The following is a 19,443-nucleotide window of genomic DNA, read 5'->3' on the forward strand; positions in this document are numbered from 1 at the left end:
ACTGTACTGAACCTCCTCCGAGACCAAGAGATAGGAAAAGGCACATGATCCTCATTTTACAGAAAATTAAGCTGGGACATGGAAAAGTTAATGTCTAGATTAGAGTTACATAAATGATGAAGTCTGGATCCAGACCACAAGTATGTTTTGTTGAGACCACATCAAAATGGCTCAGCGTTCAAAGTACTTACATCAGCGGGAGTGTAAAAGCTTTTAGCAATGATAAAACTCGAGGCTTTCGGCTCAGTTTTCTCAAGCACGTGGCTGTCGATGGAGCCCAAGATGAGGACAGGAGGTTGGCACTTGTCTGCTGATTGCTTTGGTAGTGTCTGGTGCTGGATGCCAGAAAGGAGAGGCACCTCCTGTTACAATCACTCCCAAAAATTTGTCTACAGGTCATATAACTGCTGTGTGGTCTATGAAATTTCCTTAGTAAACTTGGTGTTTTCCTGAATCAAGGGTGAATAACAAGTATTGCAAAGTGAGGGTGGCCGGGGAGGATGCTTGTGAGATCGTGTCTGGAAAGCAGCTGGAGATATGGAGGTGGAAGGGCTGACGCTGCCAAAGGGCTATGGAGGGCTGGTGGCACGAGTGGGGTAAGAAAAGGAATCACAGGTGATTAGCAGAAAAGAAAAGGACTGAAAGAAGAAATTAAGGGAGCCAAAGTACAGAAAAGGCAAATAAAAGTACCCTGAAAGAAACAGTGAGGAAGAGAATTGCCACTTTGCAACACGGTAGTTCTAAGATAAGAAAAAAGATTAACAACCATGAAGCTTCACAGAATATAGTATGTATGGGCTCTTTGCCTTTCCTGGGGTATTTTTTCAGCCTCTGGGATGCACTTTGGTTTGTAGCCATAAGTGGTAGCAGCATATCCACAAATCAGAAGTGCAGCATCTCTCCTGATCTCCTGCCTTGATGAGTTGGGGCGTGAGGAAGAAGACGGACTAGAAAGAGAGACTCTGAAAATATGAGAGCTGGCAATTCTGCAACAGCAAGAGAGAACAGGAGATGAAACTCTGCAATTGTGTACTATAATGGTATATAAGGTCTATACAGCTGTAGGGTGGCCCTCTCACCAAACAGCACCTGCTTTTGTGTCTGTTTTCTTCACGCGCTTTCCCCATGGTCCTCGTCAGCTCTGCCATTTGAAGCTGCTGGTTGACAAGTGGCAGTAAACACTAATGAGCACTTCCAAATGGGATACAAATCAATGGGAAGAAGGACAGGCAGGGGAAGAGAAGGTGACTCTCGGCAACTTTCATTACACTGCAGGACGAGCTGGTTTCTGTGAGGTGCTGGTGCTCTGGGTGGGGGCAGACTGGGAGCCCTGCCTCACCCGGCCGTGTCTTGGCAGCAGCCAGCCCGGGGCCACTGCCAGCGGGTCCTGCCGTCCCCTGCCTGCCTCCGGGCGACCTGCCAGCCCAAAGAGCCCACCGAGGCTGCCCAGCACCTGCCCCGCTCTAATCCCTACCTGCCAGTTTGAGGAATTACAGATCTGGCAGTGTTTTAAACACGAACCGTGCTGTGACACCTTGCGACAGACTTTGCTTTACAAATATGGGTGAACCCTCTCACTTCTGTTTTAAAGGCTTGTTACAGGCTTGAGGCGCAGATATGTTAAATGTCTTATTGACTATGTAAACCCCAGCCACTATGCCAGGAGCATAGTCCTGTCCTCCTGAGCGGCATTCTAACCCCAGAGGGGCTGTTTGGGTCACAGGCATGGTGCAAGACAGCAGGGTTACTAACAGGCAGCCCGGGGATGGGGCTGGCATGGGGGGATAGGGGCAACTCACATCCAGGTTTGAGGAGGTGGAGGGAGGAGGAGGCAGAAAGGGCATCCCGGGAGGGTGAGAGGAGATCTGGGGTTAGAAGACATCTGTTTGGATTAAAAAACTGCAGTATCCAGATTCCAGTTTGCTTGGTGTCATTGCTTAAAAGTCGGCTGCAGCTGTCCAAAGACAAGCTTAGGAAAATATTTTTCAGACTTTCCTACTCTGAGAGGGCCCCAGGATCTCCCTGGGCCTCTCCCTGGCACGTTTGCAACACCCTCTGTACACAGACCTGCTGCAGCCGTCCTCCCACACCTTCCCTCCCTGCGCGCCTGGGATCCCGGGATCCCCTGCCCGTCCTTCCCTCTCCCGCCCCGCTGATAAAAACCCTCTCCACGCTCCCGGGAAAGAGCCGCCAGCCAAAGGCAGCTTGGGGTCCCCTCCAGGTGAAGGGATGGCCGCAGCTGGAGTCGTTTGCTGGAGGTGGTTTCCAAGGACTGGTCTGAAAACTGGCTGGGCTGGTAGTGAAACAGATCTGTGTAAAATTTGTTGAATCTTAGGAAAAATTAAATTCACCTTAAAATTTCGGCAGATTCTTAATTCTGTTTTGCGCATCTCTAGTAGCCTGGCTTCCTTTCCTATGTGGTGCTTGGAAAGGGTAAGATGTAGGTTTCAAAGACTGATTAAAAGTGGCAACAGGAGTTTGGTACAGAGAGATGCAACACATTTCCCAAATACGAAGGCTCTTGTAAAAGCGGTGCTGCGAGAAACGAGGTTATATACATCTCTCTGACACTCTAAATACAGCTGTTTCTGTTCAGCATTGAATCCCTGGTCATTAGTGCATGGCTCAGCTGAGCAAGAGCCCATTGGGGTATGCAGAATGCCTCCTGCAGCTACCCAAGTGCCTGTGAAGAGTTGTGCCTTGCTAAGTGAGTTCATGATTTGTCAGAGGTTTTGCAGGCTGTGGTGGCTTTTAGGAATGGTCGGAACGCGATTAACTAGATGCAGCTCTGTTCTTGGAGAGCTACAGGGTTTCCATGCTAAAGTTCCCTTGCTACTGTGCCCAAGAGCGTATCCGGATGAGTACAGTTATCAACTGATTTGCCAATAAGTCACCAAAAAAAAAAATATCAAAGCTACTGTCAGTACCTTTTTAGATGCTGTTAGTACTTGCAGATACCGTCACGGTTAGCAGTGTATCCACAGCGTTAATACAAACTATACCCTTCTTTGCTGCACCATCCCTAGAACTATCACACTGGTACTTTAAAAAGCTCCAAAGAGAAGGCACATCTGCTTCGTGGGTTGGGTGGGCCTGAGCCTTTCTTAGTTACTAGAATTACATGTTTCAAACCACAACATGGAAGCAGACTCCAATGAATGGGAGAAAGGGGTCTGGAGAGGGGCTCAGGTTTGATCTGGGTGCAGAAGTGGCAGAATTTGAAGCACAAACTAAAGCGTTCCAGCTGCGAGTCAAACCCAGGAATGCATCCTGCAAGATCTTATTTTTCTGTAGGGCTGGTAACATGAGCATTCAAATCATTCACTGCCTTTGAAGCCTGTGAAACCCATAATGGCCACAAAGTGAACATGTAGCAACTACATTTCAATTACCAAAGGCTGGTCAAGTACCTGGCTTTATTCTCCCCAGTAACAAAACTCCCATCGACTTCAAAGGGGTTGGGCTTTACTCCACAGTGCGAGCGCTGGGTCCAGTGAAACCGGAGATGTAACTCTGGGACGAGGTATTTTAGCTTCTGAAGGTGCAGACAGATGGTCAGGATGGAGCTCTGCTGTTGAGGGAAGCTATACAGTCTGCCTTTTTTCTGCAGCTTCACGTTAATAAATTGAGGACAATGTCCCGACTGATAACCTGCCCCAGATCTGTGTGGGTACTTTTTGAAAATACACAAGTTCCTATCAATTGCAGTAGGAATTAGGTATCCAACCTGCTTAGCTGCTGTTAGAAATCCCACTACGTACCCACGTGTCTCTTCAGCACTTCTATCCCTTTGAAGTTCTTGCTTTGACCATTGCTTACAACAGTGGAGAGTTTGAGGGTAATGGATATTTCTTTCACAAAATAGTTCACAAACTATTTCATTATTCCACTGTAAAGGTATCAAAGTCCATTTTTCTCAGGTTCATATCCATAAGCTTTACTTTGACGTGTTCCCTGCTTAAGTGCCCGAGATAAATGACCTTCAACACCCAGCAGCAAGCCTTGTGCCCTGTGATGTGCGCCCCCGAGCACTGGAGTCTGCTTTGCTTTCCCACAGCACCCAGGAGGGAGGAGACGGGGGCTTGAGCAGCACCGGGCTCCCTGATGGCGCCCTTTAGTTCCCACTAGCAGGGTTTGTGACCACAGATTTGATGTCCTGCTGCTCAGCACCCTTCTCAAACCAGTCCCTGGCTTTATAAAGCTCTTTTCCCAGGCTTTTGGGTGAGTGAACCATGAAGACCAAACAGAAGTTGGACATGAGTCACCGGACTTTAAGTTATGCACACGAAAGCTTTGAGATATGTTATATTAGCCAAAACATCAACTGTTTTCATAGTGTTTATGATACTAGGAACATTTTTGTTCATGAATGTACTTGTTTGCTTAAAGTGAATAACTGATGTTTTGTGCCTAAAGAATGCTGTACGTGCCTTTTTATGAAGGAGATGTTGCCAGTTTGAAAAGCTTACCTTGCAATTAATTCATAGATTTGGAAAGGCCAGAAAGAGTATTTGATCATTTAGTCTGGTTTCCTATGAACACCTGTAATAATATCTTCAGTTTGACAGAGAGATAATTTCTATTAGTCAAAGTCTAGAGTGGCATTCCCTCTGCTACAGAGGATGGAGCTGGGCTCTCGTTTTTACTGCCAGGGTTGTTAAGGCGTCTATCTGCCCACGACTGAGCAGGGGGATGGAGGAGAGCTTCCACCCTGTGTTCAAACATGGGTACTATTGAGGGGCAGGATTTCAGAAATAGTCTGCTGGGAGTGCAGCTGTTTGTCTGGGAAGACCTATGCCTGCATCTTTCGCCGACAATAAATCGCAGACAAGAGATGTTGCTGGTGAGATACCTGCCAACCTGTCCGAACTTGTAAAGCAAGTCATTAATTGTTGAACTGCTCGCGCTTATGGTTTATTTGAACTGAGGGCACACCATCACACCCTCCAAACTGGAGGCTCATCTGAGGTTTAACTGCAAACCAAGCCTTCAGCATATCCAGTGGTCTCCTCACCCTCAAAGGAACAAACCTCCAGTCAGCCTCAGCTTGGGCTTTTTGGCTGCAAACCGTGCCGGTTCTGTGGCCCTAGAAGCTGTCCTGATGCCTGCTGGGTGTCGCTGTGTCACCAAGGGGAGACCTCTGGGCAGCCTGGCACTGAGCTGCTGTGCCTTGGGGCACCTAAACAGGAGGTACACGACTGCCAGGAGAATACCTGGTGCTCCAGATCCCGAAAGGCAATTCCAGCAATCTCCTGGGAGATCCCACTGCTCTTGTATCATCATAACAGCACAGCGAGAGGGAAAACCGTTTGGGTTTTTGTTGGCCATTGTACCTGCCGTGCTCTAGGGAGAGGAACCTACAAAGCCAAGCGCAAGCAAAGGTTTTCTTGCCTGCGTGGGGGGGAGGCTTTGGCTTTGTTTTGCTCCTGTTGCTAACAACGTCAGATGGGTCTGACTTTCCAGCCTGCTCAGGATGAGACAAACAGCCAAGGAAGCATCAAAGTGAATGGGTGTTTTTTGATCAACACTGGAGAGAGTTTGTTTTCTTTCTCCACTTGCCCAATGACACACTGACTTGGATGACTGGCCTGTGACAGAGCCGGTTGGAAAATGTCAGTGGAAAAATGCAGAAAAAGAGCAAATATTTTCACAAATGTTAGGGACAATATTTTTTACCTTTGGTCAATCCAAACCAACATGAATATTTTTTCAGGACAAACTGTTCAAAACTCATCACTGCCTGTGCCAAAATGTATGCAAAAGGTGAATATGCACAAATACTCGTTTAAAAAAGTGTTCTTGTGGTGAATATGATGCAGTAAAATTGCATCTAATCTTGCAGCTGGAACGTCTGTGTAATTAGGAAGATTCCTCACCTCTTCCAGGCAGTGGTTCATGTATATGCCTGCCCTTTGCATACATTTTTTCCTTTAGGAATAAGAATTTGTGAAGGAGACAGTTTGCAGAAACGCTTGCTGCTCCACACATAACCATCCCCAGTGGGTACCTTGCAGCCCTCTCTAAACATAGTTTAACAAACCTGTGGATGTATCATCTTAAAATTGAGGTAATAAATGTCACCCTGACTCTGTCAGTAAGATTGCCAGTGAGGACCTGCCTCGCTCATGAGGATCTGAAGAACTTCCCTGGCATGTGATGAGGAAGGACATTTACTCCGAGAACAGGTTTCTGGTAATTCCCTGATGCCCTGGCACACTGGTGAGGGCCTCTTCATCTGCCAACATATCTCTTGTTTCTGCTTTTCCCAAGAGTGAAAAATCATCCCTGCAGGCTTGTACCTAAATACCCTACTCAAGAAATACAGCAAAGGGAGGCTTCTGTCTCTGGAAGGGCCTCAGGTGGAATAAACTTAAATGCTTATGGTAAGCAGGACATCTAATGGGCCCTGTGCAGGTTTGTGGCTTGTTGCCTTCTCCTTTAAGAAAGCCTGGTTAAAATGTGTAGTTTGAATCATCATTGTTTGATAAAAATAGGTTAATATTAGCATAGCCCCCAAACCCTGCAAATAATTGTGTCATTAGAAACACCAAGAGAACCGTAAGTTTTAAGCCGTTAAATTAGAATTTCAGATGCCGAAGAAAACACACCAGTGGTTAAATACTTTTACCATACAGCAAAGCTGGTAGAAATTCTCACCATTTAAAAACGTTGATAAGGTTTCCTGTCATATTTCATTTTTTTTCTGCATTTTTATTGGCTCTTATAAAAATATAAAGCCAGAGTCCTGATTACACTATTTTTTTCTTACCCTTTTGGACTTTCCCCTCTTTAAATGCCCAGTGTTTCTCTTTTTATAAACCTAAATTAGGGCTGTAGTATTATTACTCCCTATTTAGTAGTCCTAAAGAATAACTTCTAACTAGCATGTGGCTGTAAATACTTTTCATGTAAATAAATGCAGTCTCACTTTTGGTAGGATTTGTACGTAAAAGAAATATGTGCAAATGAAACTAAGTGCCTTTGATAAATGGTTTGGGATTGCTGATTAATTGGAACTAAAAACAGATGAGAAAATTGAACATATGTTCTTATTCAAGTTCCCTGGAGGATTTGTCAGGGAGCTTGGCATACATTAATAATTGCTTGGAATGGATTTAATAGCTCATCTTGTAGTTTTGCACACACAAAACAATCAGTCAATATAAAAAGCATGGTGTCATCTGTCTTTGCTAATTAGGGATCTCGAATGCCTTTGGTAATAAGGGCTAGTAATTAAGCTATAATTAGAAAGGAAGCAATTGGATGTGGTTTTGCCACCTCAAGATCCATAAGCAGCAGGAGGAAGAGGGTAGGTCTTCCCGAAATCTTGAAATACTCTGAGTTTATGATCTTCTCCTGCACTAGCACACAGCCAGGCTTGTTGGCTCCTCAGCTACCGAGTGCTCCCAGAGACGTGAGCGACAGCGCCGGGGATGCTCCTGGGGGTACGCGGGGCTCGGGCCACCTTCTCCCCCTGCCCTCGGTGGCTGACGACGCATGGCCGCTACGTGCCCACTGCGTTTGCATCGACTGAGATTGCACTGTACAGCCCCCCTGCCCAAACCCAGCTCTTCACACACTTTCCCTGGTGGCACTGGTATTTCTAGAAGAATAGGATATAACTCTCTGAAGGAACGGACTGTGCTTGCGCTCTCATCGGGATTTTCCTGTGGGCCACTCACCTTCCTGGATGCTCCTGGAGTACCTGGTAGACACTAATCTGGAACGTTTCATTATCAAAGCGTTCGCGGATGTAATCCTTATATATCCTGAACTCAGCAGCCGTCACCGCTTCCCCCTCTGGGATTCTGGAGAGATCAAACCTGAACTCTCGGTAGTGGCAGCGCTGATGGTGAAACTCTCTGTCATGCTCCACTGAAACAGAAAAACAGCCCATTAGCCACCTGCTTTGTTCCCTTTCCCCTTGCCATCAAACAAGCTTGCGAGTTGCCACAACAGAAAAGGGCAAGAATATCTGATTGCAGCATCTCGTGCTGTTGTTCGGTTCATTAAAGCACGTAGGAAATACGTGACACTATCTGGGCTATTATAAGCATATATGTGTTTATCAGACTCTTTTTGAAACGGTTTTACAGCTGGCTGGTACAGGGTGTGGGTGACCGTTGTGTTTTAATGATTTTTGGCAGCTTTGTGCTTGACAAGTGTCTCTGGACATTTGCCACTGATAACGACCAAGCTGCTGTGGGAAGGAGCTGAAAGAAACAGATGGGGCTTTTCAGGAGTGTTGGTTCTTGGCCTGACTCTGCTTCTGAGAACTGCACACGCATACCCGCACACACAGAAATACACAAATTCCAGTCCTTGAGGCTTTTCACGCTGGCGACCCACAGTTGGTGCCAGCTGAATTCGTCGCAGACCCAGAGCCCTGCTTTGAAGGGTTGAAGAATTCATTTTAAAGCATCTTTAGCAACCAGGGCTGTGAAGCAAATGTTCAAAGCGAGGACCTTCTTCCACCTCCCAACCATGGCCATGAAATAACAAGAAGTGCCAGAGTCCTCCCAAGACAATGTTAGGACAGTGCGTTATCCCACCGAGTGACAGATCTGCTGTCATTGTGACGGACAGCTGATGGTCTGGTGTAACACTGCTTGTGGATATTGAAGCTGAGAGATGGTGTTGTGAGAAAACAAAGATTTCGAGACTGTCCTCCATCCAGGGGGGAGGTGAGGTGTCACTGCCCCATCCCCGCGCATGGAGTAAAGCGCCCTTCTTGGAACAAATTCTAAATTAAGTAGACAAGTCAGACAAAGGAAAATGGGGAAACGGAGGTATAAGGGATGAACTGACCCGCCAGAGGTCACACCCCACGACATTTTAAGAGCTGAGGTTTGAACCAGGGACTTCCCGTATGTCCCAGTCCCATCGTCTGTCCACTTGACCTCCCTGCAGCTCGACTGCACAATTCAAGTAGTTAGCTCTGAGATTTTCTTGGCAAAGAATGTGTGTCTTTCTACAGGCCTGATTCTCTTCTGGCAGCAGTAAATCCATTGTGTAAATCCATTGACTTAAATGGAATTACTCCTGAAAAAGAGGAGTTTCAAGCCCGAGTCTGGAAAGCACTATTTAAATTGACAGCGCTGCCCAGTACAAATGTATATCGGGACTTGCGAGAGCCTCCCCTGTGGCGGGGACAGAGCGTGGGGAGCCTCCAGGAACCGGGCTGTGTCCAAGCGCTTCCACAGAGCAGGTTCAGCGCTGCTTTGCTGGCCGCGATTCCGCAGCTGGCCACGGGCTCTTCCCCCTCTCACACGTTACTTCTGCACGGAGTCCAGGGCTCGCAGTTTGCCACTGTGTGATTGCTGTTCAGGGAACTACTTCAGAGCTCTTACTAATAGCCGGGATTCATCTTAGAGGAGCTTTTTAGGTCTGAAACCCCTCAACTTTCCAAGGCAAAGGCGATTAAGTTCAGCAAATGGTTTTGTAGGTTGAGCAGTCTCAGCAGGCACTGAATGAACAAAGTCAGAGTTGCACCTCTGGCTGTAACGTCTCGTGCAGCCTCAGGAAGCGCACTCAGCCAGTCATACCCCGAAGTGGTGGAATATTGTGAATATTCACCGGTGTTTATAAAACAGCTGGCAGGCTAAAACCGCCCTTAAGTGCTAGCAACAGTATTAAATTTGCCTCGATCTCTTTCCTCCAAAGTATTCTCAGCAGAATAAGATATAAGAGTATGATTTCAGTCTCAAAGGAATTTGTCTGTGCCTAAATTATGGAGGGGAGGAAAAAATATTTTAATATGGAATAACTCCTGTAACCACAACTATAGAAGAATGAATATTATGTTGTGTGGTTTTAGTTATATTACGGATAACATCACCAGCAGGGTGTATTATGGAGAGGTCGAGCAGTACGATGTGCTTCCAAAGACATGGGAAGGCAGAATTTTCAAAGGAAGGTGGGTGCACCTTTTCTGTGTACATATGTGATGACAACTACATCAGCCAACACCGGTCTTTAGCTGCACTTCACACACAAAGTCTGACAACAAACACATGAAGATGAAACTTTTTCGGGTGCTGCTAGAGTTCACAGTGATTCCCACTGCAGAGTCCTAGAAAAAATGTGTCATATTAGTATGAAAAATTAACGGCCAGGGTCATAAAATAAAGAGCCCCGAAGTTTGAACTTTCCCATGCTTTGCAGATGTTTGGATATAGGGTTTTGGGCTGAGCCATCTTTAGTGTTAAAGCAAACATTCCTGTGGCTATAGTCATTAAGATCATGAAAATATGTGGATATGTAACTGAAGAAAGAATCCCAAGAAAGCCTTCAACTCAGTGTTTATTGTTTTTCCCCTTTTTCTTTGCACTCTGGACCTATCTGCTGACCCAGAAGTAACAAATCCTTTCAGAACTAATTTATGAGAAACACTGACCCTGAATCAACATCTGTTAGATGACTGCAGTAAATCTTATTACATAATTAAACACCAAAATCTATGTTAAAATAACGTTAAGGGTCTGACTTGAACTCATAAAAGCAAGACTCTTCATAATGAAGGCTGAAATCCTATCCTTAATTCATGCTGCTGTGCGTTGGTATTTGTGAACATATGGTACAGTATATGGGATTGTGCACTTTCCATAGACCCCAGTAATACCTTCAGCACAAGAGCACGACTTAAGCAGGGGAGCGCTCAAGAAGTCCGAGTTTGCTGGGTTTGGTGGGTGTTAGTCAGACCTTTACCAATACTGCAACTTGGGTTGTTTCCAATTAACTACCTGAGGAGTTTGAACAGTGGGGGTGGTGGGGGTGTTTTTTTAAAAAAAAAAAAGTGGAGGGGGGTAGTATTTTAAATGTTCACTGAAACAGTTGAGAGAATTGCTACAGCTCTTTGACTTCTCCCTTAGATCAATAAAATCTGTGATCCCTATTGACACAACACACCATAATGAGAACCTTTGGGTCATTCTCGAAGAACTTAATCTCAGCTGTTTGTCAGCCATTATGTGTTAAGTGCTCCCTTAAAAGTCATCAAGCAATATGAATATTTGCTGGGTATGCTTAATAGCCCTTCTGCCCGAAGAACTTGAACTCATGTTTGTCCCAGGTTCATAGTTCTTACAAATCGCTACTACCCAGAGGCTTTTGGTGAATGGTTTTAGCCCAGTTCCTAATTTCAAACATTGGAAATTCCAGCTCAGACACTGTCACAATTCAAATGCCTTGGCAAGGCGGCTGCTTGGAGAGGAAGCCAAAGCTCTGGATGTGCAATCAAAGGTTATAAAATATGAAAAGGAAGAACACCCTTGAAAAATAATTCTGCTATGGAACAGGCTGTGTGCCTTAGCTGTGGGAAAACAGTGGATTTCCTCTCCTACAGAAACAATCCCAAGTCACTCGCAGGTGATGCGTGTGTAAATGCGCCTCTCCTCATTTCTGGAAGCTGTACCGTGTTTTGGAGGCACAAGCGCTGCAGACAAATTACAACCTAATTTAACCCATGGCTCAAAATCTACTGGTGCAAAATAACTCTTAGGCATGGCGTGAGTAGTGTGGCAGTTAATCGTAGCTACGGTAGGTGGGGATCATCAGATGCTCCCTTTGGCATAGTCCTTTGGGAAAGAAAAGGTCGAAACGATGGGACTTGAAAGCTGTAGCATGGAGGCAGACAACAGATTCATGAGAAAATGCATAAAAGTGTGCAGGACAATTAAGGACAATTAAGGTGACGCAACCAAAACAAGCGCATATCTTAGGTTAGTGGTTATCAGTAAATTTGCCACACCTCTGTTGCGAATATGCAAGTAAGCTCAGCATCTTTGAAAGTCTGCCCTGGACTATCTGTCTACAATCTGAACGCTGCACAGACCGCACTCATCTCTCTGATACAGATAGGGCTCTGATCTCTCTGAAGTCTTTTGTCTCTCCAAACCGACTGTTGTGGCATTGTGGTGATGCAAGAGGAGGCAGGACGGCATAGTTGTGCAACAACGGGGATGGTTAAAAGAAAACATGATGGATACGTGTGCTCAGATGTGAAGTAGCCAGGTATCAGATCCAAAAATATGGGAAAGCTGGAGGTAAAAAGTCAACAAATCCCTGGTACTTGTTTGGACATATCCTAAAGTGTACTCTTTTCAGATACAAAACTTGAAAACATTAAGATGCAGGGATGAAAAAGTGTAGTTACTGCTAGAATTCATAGCAATACAGTTGAAACCAGTCCCAAAAAAAGTAATGTTGGACAGAAAGTCTTGCGATCCTGGTTTAACACTCCGGGGTACCCAAACTTCTAAAGCAAATGACACATCAGCATAAAGCTGGGAAATGTGAACTGGTCCCACGTTTGGTAATTTCCACAACAAAATATGTTGAGACCAGAAATAAGGGTCCCAGATATTTTCAGCTACTTTGCAAATCACTACCGGTAAGTGAAAAGCCAACCTGAGCTAATTCTGTAAACACTGGTTGGACCACTGGTTTTGTACTAGGGATTGACGGTAGGCAAGGCATGATACATGACAGCAAAGATTAGCTGAGACACAGCTTGCAGTAGTTATTACTTCCCTCTACGCACACCAAAGAAACCGTACCGTTTTAGCCTTAGTACCGAGCGCAGTAGCACAATGCCAATCACTAATTCTGTGTGTCAAGCAAAGAACCAGTGAATCACAGCAATAATTTTCCAAGGGTGACTGTGTTAAAAAATAATTATTACAGCAGTGTTAAAGAGCTAATCCAAACCCCAGGGAAGTCAACAGAAATACGTCTACTCATTTCAGTGGATTTCATGGGAGGCCTTACTTTTGCCAATGTACCTACCTAAGTATTTTTCTGCTCTTGTTTTCTGAAGATGTAAAAAATCTCTTTTTCACAAGCAAAGTCAACACCAGATCAATAGGTTCTGTGCTCAGGCTGCCAAACTGGGAAAGCTTTGGTAATTCCATACCTCCTCCTCCCTGGCACGTTTTGGTGATGCACTTGGAATATACTTTGCGTATTTAAACAAGTAAAAATTTAAATGCTTTTGCCTGATAATATGCTAATTGTTTTTATAAGGCACTTTAAGAGTAGTTGTCTGATTCATTGTACTGCTCACGACAATTAGAGCGCTACTTGTTTCTCATTTACAGTGAAGAAAGCACCAAAAGGAATGTGCAGTAGGGTGTCTGTAACTTCTTTACTCCCAAAAAAGGCCAGGAGGGATTTGTAAAGGACTTTAATCTCAAATAGATTAAAGGTCCTGAATTCCTGAGACTGAAAGATAAGTCAAAGGAAAATAGATTCCAAAAGACAACACCCCCTCGCCTCAGCCTCTCGTTCAGGCGGGGGACTGGGCTGCAGAGCCATCAGCAGTTGCCTGCAAAACCCCTCAGAGATTTGGATGCCAAAAAACATCTGCCACGCTCCGGCATCAAGGTCTAACAGGTTTGCAGAGTGTACCTGTGCCTGCCTGGCCCCAGGGACTGAAGAAGTCATGTAGGCGCATTCAGTGGGGAGGAACGTCTTGAGCTGCTTTGCCTCTGACAGCTGCAGAAAATGAGCGCTATTTCTTCAGAGACGGCAGAGGGCCGGCTGGCGTGTCCAGCGAGCCTGTGGATTTTAGCCTTGGTGTTATCATGAAAGGGCAAACTACACTTTGAGTTACACCGTTTTCACCCAGCAGCATAAAATATTGTTTGAATTTTCCTAGAAAATTTACCTTTAATCCCCTCCCTCACTGCCCCTAGAGATCCAAGCCAAAACTGCAGAAACTCTGCATCATTTCACTGTAGAGCAAGAGATTCCGACAAACCGGCTGCCCTGGGACCACCAGCTCCGCCTGGGGTCCACGAGCATTTTTAGCCTACGTACAGTACTGCTTTCAAAGGGAAGGTCCGCTCCTATCTACTGCTTCACCCTGCTGTCTCCCCGGGGAAATGGATTCAGCTGGAAAATATTTTTCCCTTTCCCAGATAAGTTTTCAGGTGGATCCCATCCTCAGCCGGCTCCCGGCAGTGCCCCAAGAGCAGCGGTGGCAGGAGGAGGACCGGGGACCTCCCAGCTCGGCGGGAGGGAGGGCAGGGCCACCCCTTGGACTCTGGGCTTGCAGCCATTGTGAAACTGTGCTGTAAATTTTCAGGATGCCAAATTTGAGACCTCTTGATGGGATTCTAATTAACAGGCATTAAATGTTCCCTCTATAAATTGCACTCCTTTGTCTCTAAATTGGTGGATAAAACCATGTCACTTATGAAATATAGGCCTTTTCTCCTTATGTTAGTGAGGTTCAAGAAGGAGGAAACCAATTATAGGGGAAGGATCCGGCGGTCTCCGCAGCTGAAAGAGCCCACTGGGCTCAGCGGGATTCCCGATTGAGCAAGAAGCGCAAGGTCAGTCCTTATATTTTTCTGAGGAAAAGGGGGAATAATAAAGATTGCAATAATGTCATGCCAGGCCACGGTCTGCTAAGGCGCATGTTTCCCCCCTCATTGTGCTTGACAGCAAAAATTACAGGGGCAGCGGCAGTAAATTTATAATGGAAAGAATTTGGGAATGAGAGGTTCTGTGATTGGTTTTCATTTGCTTCGTCCTCGTGGCTACAAGATTTACATGCTGGCATTAGGCAGCTAAAGCAGCAGTTAAAGAAATATTTGAAGAAATAGTTAAAGAATATAAATTGGGAGTCCTATAAATGGTGTAGAGCAAATGTCCTGGGTTGTGCGATGGGATATATATATTTTTTTTAAGAGTGATAAAAACAGCATTTGGAGGGCTTTTTTACATTGGATAGTTGCAGCTCTCCAACTCATCTAAAGGCTACTGCAGGTTTTTGGAGACACCTGAGGAAAAACAAACGCACCCTTGATTTTGTTCTGCAAGACGGGCCTACTAGAAAAATAGCCTGTGGTTCTTCTATAACTCATTAATGCATCCCATCGCCAGGGACTGCCGCCATCCTGCCACTTCTAAAACCACGGTCCGTCCTTCAGCCACAGGCCCAGGACCCCCGGGCACTGGGGGAGGGCTGGGCTCATCTGCTGAAACCCTGTCCTGGTGGTCTCGTCCTCGGCTGCCCTTTGCCGAAGGGGCTGCTCTGAGCCGAGGCAACGCTCAGCTGAAGGGAATCTGCACCCCAACACTCGGTGCTCATGTACCCATTTTACAGTCGGGTAAAAGGAGGTGAAGGTGATAAGCTATTTCTCGCGTGTTAAGTTCAGTGTGTGGCAGGGCAAAGTCCTGCCCTGTCCGTGGCTGAAAAGCAGGACTAATGCATTAATTTCAGATGAGATGAAAAAAAAAGGCTCCATAAATCCTGATCCCCAAACCTAGAGGTTTAGAAACAGGGGGGTTCAAAATTCTTTAGTACTCACTCTGCAAAGTGATCTTTTTGCTACGAAAGTGGGGGGGAAGAGCCCTCTGGAGTTAATCTTCTTCCTTTAGCCATCACTTCATTTTTTCAGCTTTCAGCATGAAGGTGGTGTTGCCAGCAAGACCACCTAGCCACAAACCCAGCAGGGAGCTTCCAAAATTCTTCTAAACACTGACTCCTTGTTATAAGTTGAAAAGTGGTAATAGCAACAGCGCATATCACATCTGTGCCAGGCTTCGGGCCTGGGAAGGAGCGCTCTCCCTGCTGCCGAACACAACTTGGAAAGATCCTTTCAGTCCACACATGTATCAGCATTAGCCATTTCTTTGTCAACAAATCCCTTAATACGTACCCTTTCTATCATGTACAGATGTCCAAAAAATAATGGAATACTGTACTACAAGATTAAACACTTTAATGTCAGCATATGTGTTGCATGACTCTGAACAATGGTATCATTGTGCGTGTACAAACAGCGGGTTGAGAGAAGATGGGTTTAATTATCTCTGAAGCAGCAGCAAGTTCTTCCTGACTAAGTTGAACTTCAGCTAGCAAGGACTGCTCAGGGCAGAAATTGGTATTTCTCTAACAAAATGCCTGGGCCCTTACTGATGTTCTTCCAGTTGTGGGGTCGGTGCGGTACCCGCCTCAGGCAGCGCAGCGCGGCGCGGAGCCACCTGCTTCCCTGGGAGCCGGGACGCCACGGGACGCGGCGGGGGATGAGGATGCTGCGCATCACCACATCCTCTCACCCCATGTGTCCCTTAGGATGGTAGGTGGCAAAGGGGAAAGATAATAGTTGGGAGGGAAAGGACAGAGAGAAGCGTGCCCGCTGCCTTCTGCGTTTGGAGACATTCCCCTGCCGGGATTTCTTTGCAGGCGCTTTAAGGCAATGCTGGATGGTAAAATTATTTCTCGTTAAAGAACATCCATGAAATATCTGGGCAGGGTATGCACAGGTAATCCATTTTCTTTTCCGAGTGTGCCCTGATCAGTACCTGTTCATGCTGTGGTTTCTCTGCTGAAATCAGAGCCAGACTAGATGAAAGGTATTGTGAAAAATTTACACGTGGGACTGCTCTGTGAACACGAAACTCTCCTAATAGTAAACAGACCGACCGTGGTGTGAATCCTGATGCTGAGTTTGCAGTGTCTGTATGCATATCTGGGGAAAACATAGTTAAATAAGCAGAGAAGAGTTGTGTTTCTTCAGAGTACCTTATTCACAGCCTTAGCACGTGAAACACGGCAGCACATAGAGCCGCAATCCATCTGCAGCTGCTGTAACACACTCAGGATTGCTGTGGGATTTGGGGTGTGTGAGGGAATGGAGAAATGGGGGGTGACAGGGAAAGGAAATAAATGGGACTGAAGTTTTTCCTTTAGACAGACTCCCTCTATTTCTAACTTCATCTCCCAGGAATCCCAGGGCCTCCCTCAACAGCCTCTCAAATCTTGTTTCTGTTCCCTCTCTGGACTGGGAAGGGGCGACGCAGCCCAGTGCTGCCCTGGGGATTTGCCCCCAGCAGCTCTCCCTTTCCCAGCACCCAGGGGGGGCTCTGATTTTTCCAGAGAGACAGAGGGGCAAGCCGGGGACTGCGGTGATGCTGCAAAACGTGGCTGTCACCGGAGCAGGGCTGACAGAGACTGCTGTTTACCCCAGACAGACTGCACCACCGACACTGGGGCTGTTGCGTCTCTCGGTGTATCTGAGATGGGGACCCAGCCGGCCCGCAGCACGGAGCCGGGGGCTGCCGCGGGTCCCTGCAGGGCGGTGGGCTGCGCAGGGCAGGCTAAGGCAGCTGCCAGGCTGCCTGCCCACCAAAGGCAATCTTCGCTACGCCCTCCTCTAGAACTGTCCCTGTAGTCAAACTGAGCGGTGAGTAAAATGACAGGCAGAAGCCCGTCGTTACTCCTGCTTTCCTTTCCCTGCCTGCATCGTAACGCATAGCGTGGAATAACATAGCCGAAGAGCAGAGGCGCGCTGCTGTCCCATCCATCCCCTAAACCCTCTGGATGCAGCTGTGGGAGGCGTGTGAAGATGCAGGGATACCTTTTTTCTTTGCCCTCTTTGAACAGAGATGACTGCTGCGTTACAGTGTGCTCTCTGCTGCGTTACAATGTGCCCTCTCGCTTTTTGTAACTGGGGGGCAGCGAGGCTGCTTTCCTGGAGCTGTGAAATCAGTGAGGTGTATCTGGTGCAGGCAGCTTCACGGGGAAGCTGTGCCAGCTGTAGGTGTGAACTTCAAGTCACACATTTTGCCAGTGCATCCAAGGGTCAAGGAGATAGTGGCAGCCAGGGGAGGAGGGGGAGGAATCACGGATGAGGGTTTGGACGATGGAGACTGAGTTGGCCGCCACGGTGCAGAAAAGGGTAGTACTGGTCTCGAGGAGAAAGCAGGGTGATGGGTGTCTCAAGGGGGAGGAGGTTGCAGAGCACAAAGAGGGAGAAAAGTTAATGACAATATGGTTCATTGAGAAAAATAATCCCCCAGTCAAACCAGCAGACAAATGGGGCCCAAGGTGCTTCCTGCAACCTGCCCCGAGGCTGGAGGCCTCTCAAAAAACCACTGATGCAAAATCCAGCAGTCACCCCTGTCTGCTTGTACACACAGCGTTGAGCAAATGGAAACAAATCCTCAGGCCCAAGGAAGGAGAGACAAGCGGCTGAACAGATCTGGTCATAAATAATGTGTATTCAGCCAGAGAAGATAAGAGGCAGTGAGAGAGACTACTACAGGGCAACCTAAAATGGGCTATTTGGGATGAAATGCAAATTTTGAAAGAAAAAGATCCAGGTCATCCTTGGAAGCTTCCAAGTGTGAAACAGTTCTTCTGCTTGGACCTAATTTCATGTCAGGGGAAGACAGGAAAGTTTCCCTGACACATTTTTAGCCAGCTCTAACCTAACCTCACATAAAGCAAATCACCCACTAGTGACCGGTAGTCTGGAAGGGTGCTCGTCCTCGGTGAGGGTGAGGGCAGCAGCACTGCAAGCTTCCCTGTGCCTCTGAGGGTGTCTGCTCACACCCGATGTCTGTACAAGGGAAGGACTAAGCATCTCTGCAGGAAGCTGGGAGCCCGCAGCACGGGCACCTCGGTCCGCAAGAAGGCGTGTGCAGGGGACGTGCAAAGAAAAATCAAATCGTGATATAGTAATTCTTCAATGCCATGATTTGATCATGCAGAGATGTGACAGCATCAATGTTCATGCGTTCCAGTAACTACACTGGGGCAAACTCAGAAGGCTTCAAATGTGCTTGATAAATTAGATACTGTTCATAATAAACAGTTTGAGTCAGTAATCTTGGGAAGGCCACTGCCCAAGTGTCTCTGATGTGTTTATACAAACCAGACAGAAATGGCTAAACGTACCACTAATGCCCTGGAGAGCGCGTTCACCCGCCGTTCGCAAAGACGGACTCCTCTGCCTCACACTGCGCTGCTGAGAGAGGATATTGCCTACCAACTTCGTTTCATTTTTTTCCAAACTGTGCTTCCAGAGCATGGAGAACTTTCATAAAGTTGTGCTCATAAACTGATGCTTTTCAAGCTTACATGCTGCTAATTATCTTCCACTACATGATTTTTTTTTCAAGTTGCCTTCTGTTCCTTATTACTATTGGTGTATTATTATATAGCATAAAGTTACTTAATACTGCAAAAGATTCAACAACATTTGCAAAACTGATATAGAAAGAAGGACTGGATTCTGGACTGGTACAGCTGGTTTAAGGTATTTTAGAAGTAAATGAAATCAAATGAGAATTTATAATCCTTCCTGAGGTCTGGATTCCATCAGACTAAACTCATTAGGCATTAAGGTGCAGGTGCAGCTAAATAAAGGATTGTTCTGCTTTCCTTAATACCATAGATTCACATCTTGAGTTCAAAATAAAAGTCTTTTAAAAGCACATGTATATATTGTGCATCTACTGGCAACACTTGAAAGAGAAAGTTCAGCTGATGGAATCTTCAAATGCCTTATTTTTGTCAAAGGAATGTGCCCGTTTCTGCACCGGCCGCACTAAGGGACACGAGCAGAGAAGTGACTGCACGTTGGCCTCTTAAGGCTTATTCATTTCATTTGCACTAGACTTCCTTTCATCTAATGAACAGCTGCCCAA

At 46.3% G+C, this 19,443-nt stretch overlaps 1 protein-coding gene across 1 annotated transcript in view; it reads right to left on the reverse strand.

Annotated features, from left to right (window-relative positions):
• BMP7 (bone morphogenetic protein 7) overlaps positions 1–19,443 on the reverse strand; it is a gene marked incomplete at its 5' end in the record, with an annotated part of 46,560 nt that overhangs the window by 13,860 nt on the left and 13,257 nt on the right. Inside the window, one exon of the mRNA XM_009893503.1 lies at positions 7,683–7,875. Within this exon, the coding sequence (XP_009891805.1) occupies positions 7,683–7,875 (193 nt within the window). The remainder of the gene's footprint in view (positions 1–7,682; positions 7,876–19,443) is intronic.

Source organism: Charadrius vociferus, unplaced genomic scaffold, assembly GCF_000708025.1.
Source record: "Charadrius vociferus isolate BGI_N301 unplaced genomic scaffold, ASM70802v2 scaffold259, whole genome shotgun sequence".
Classification (NCBI taxonomy): Eukaryota; Metazoa; Chordata; class Aves; order Charadriiformes; family Charadriidae; genus Charadrius; species Charadrius vociferus.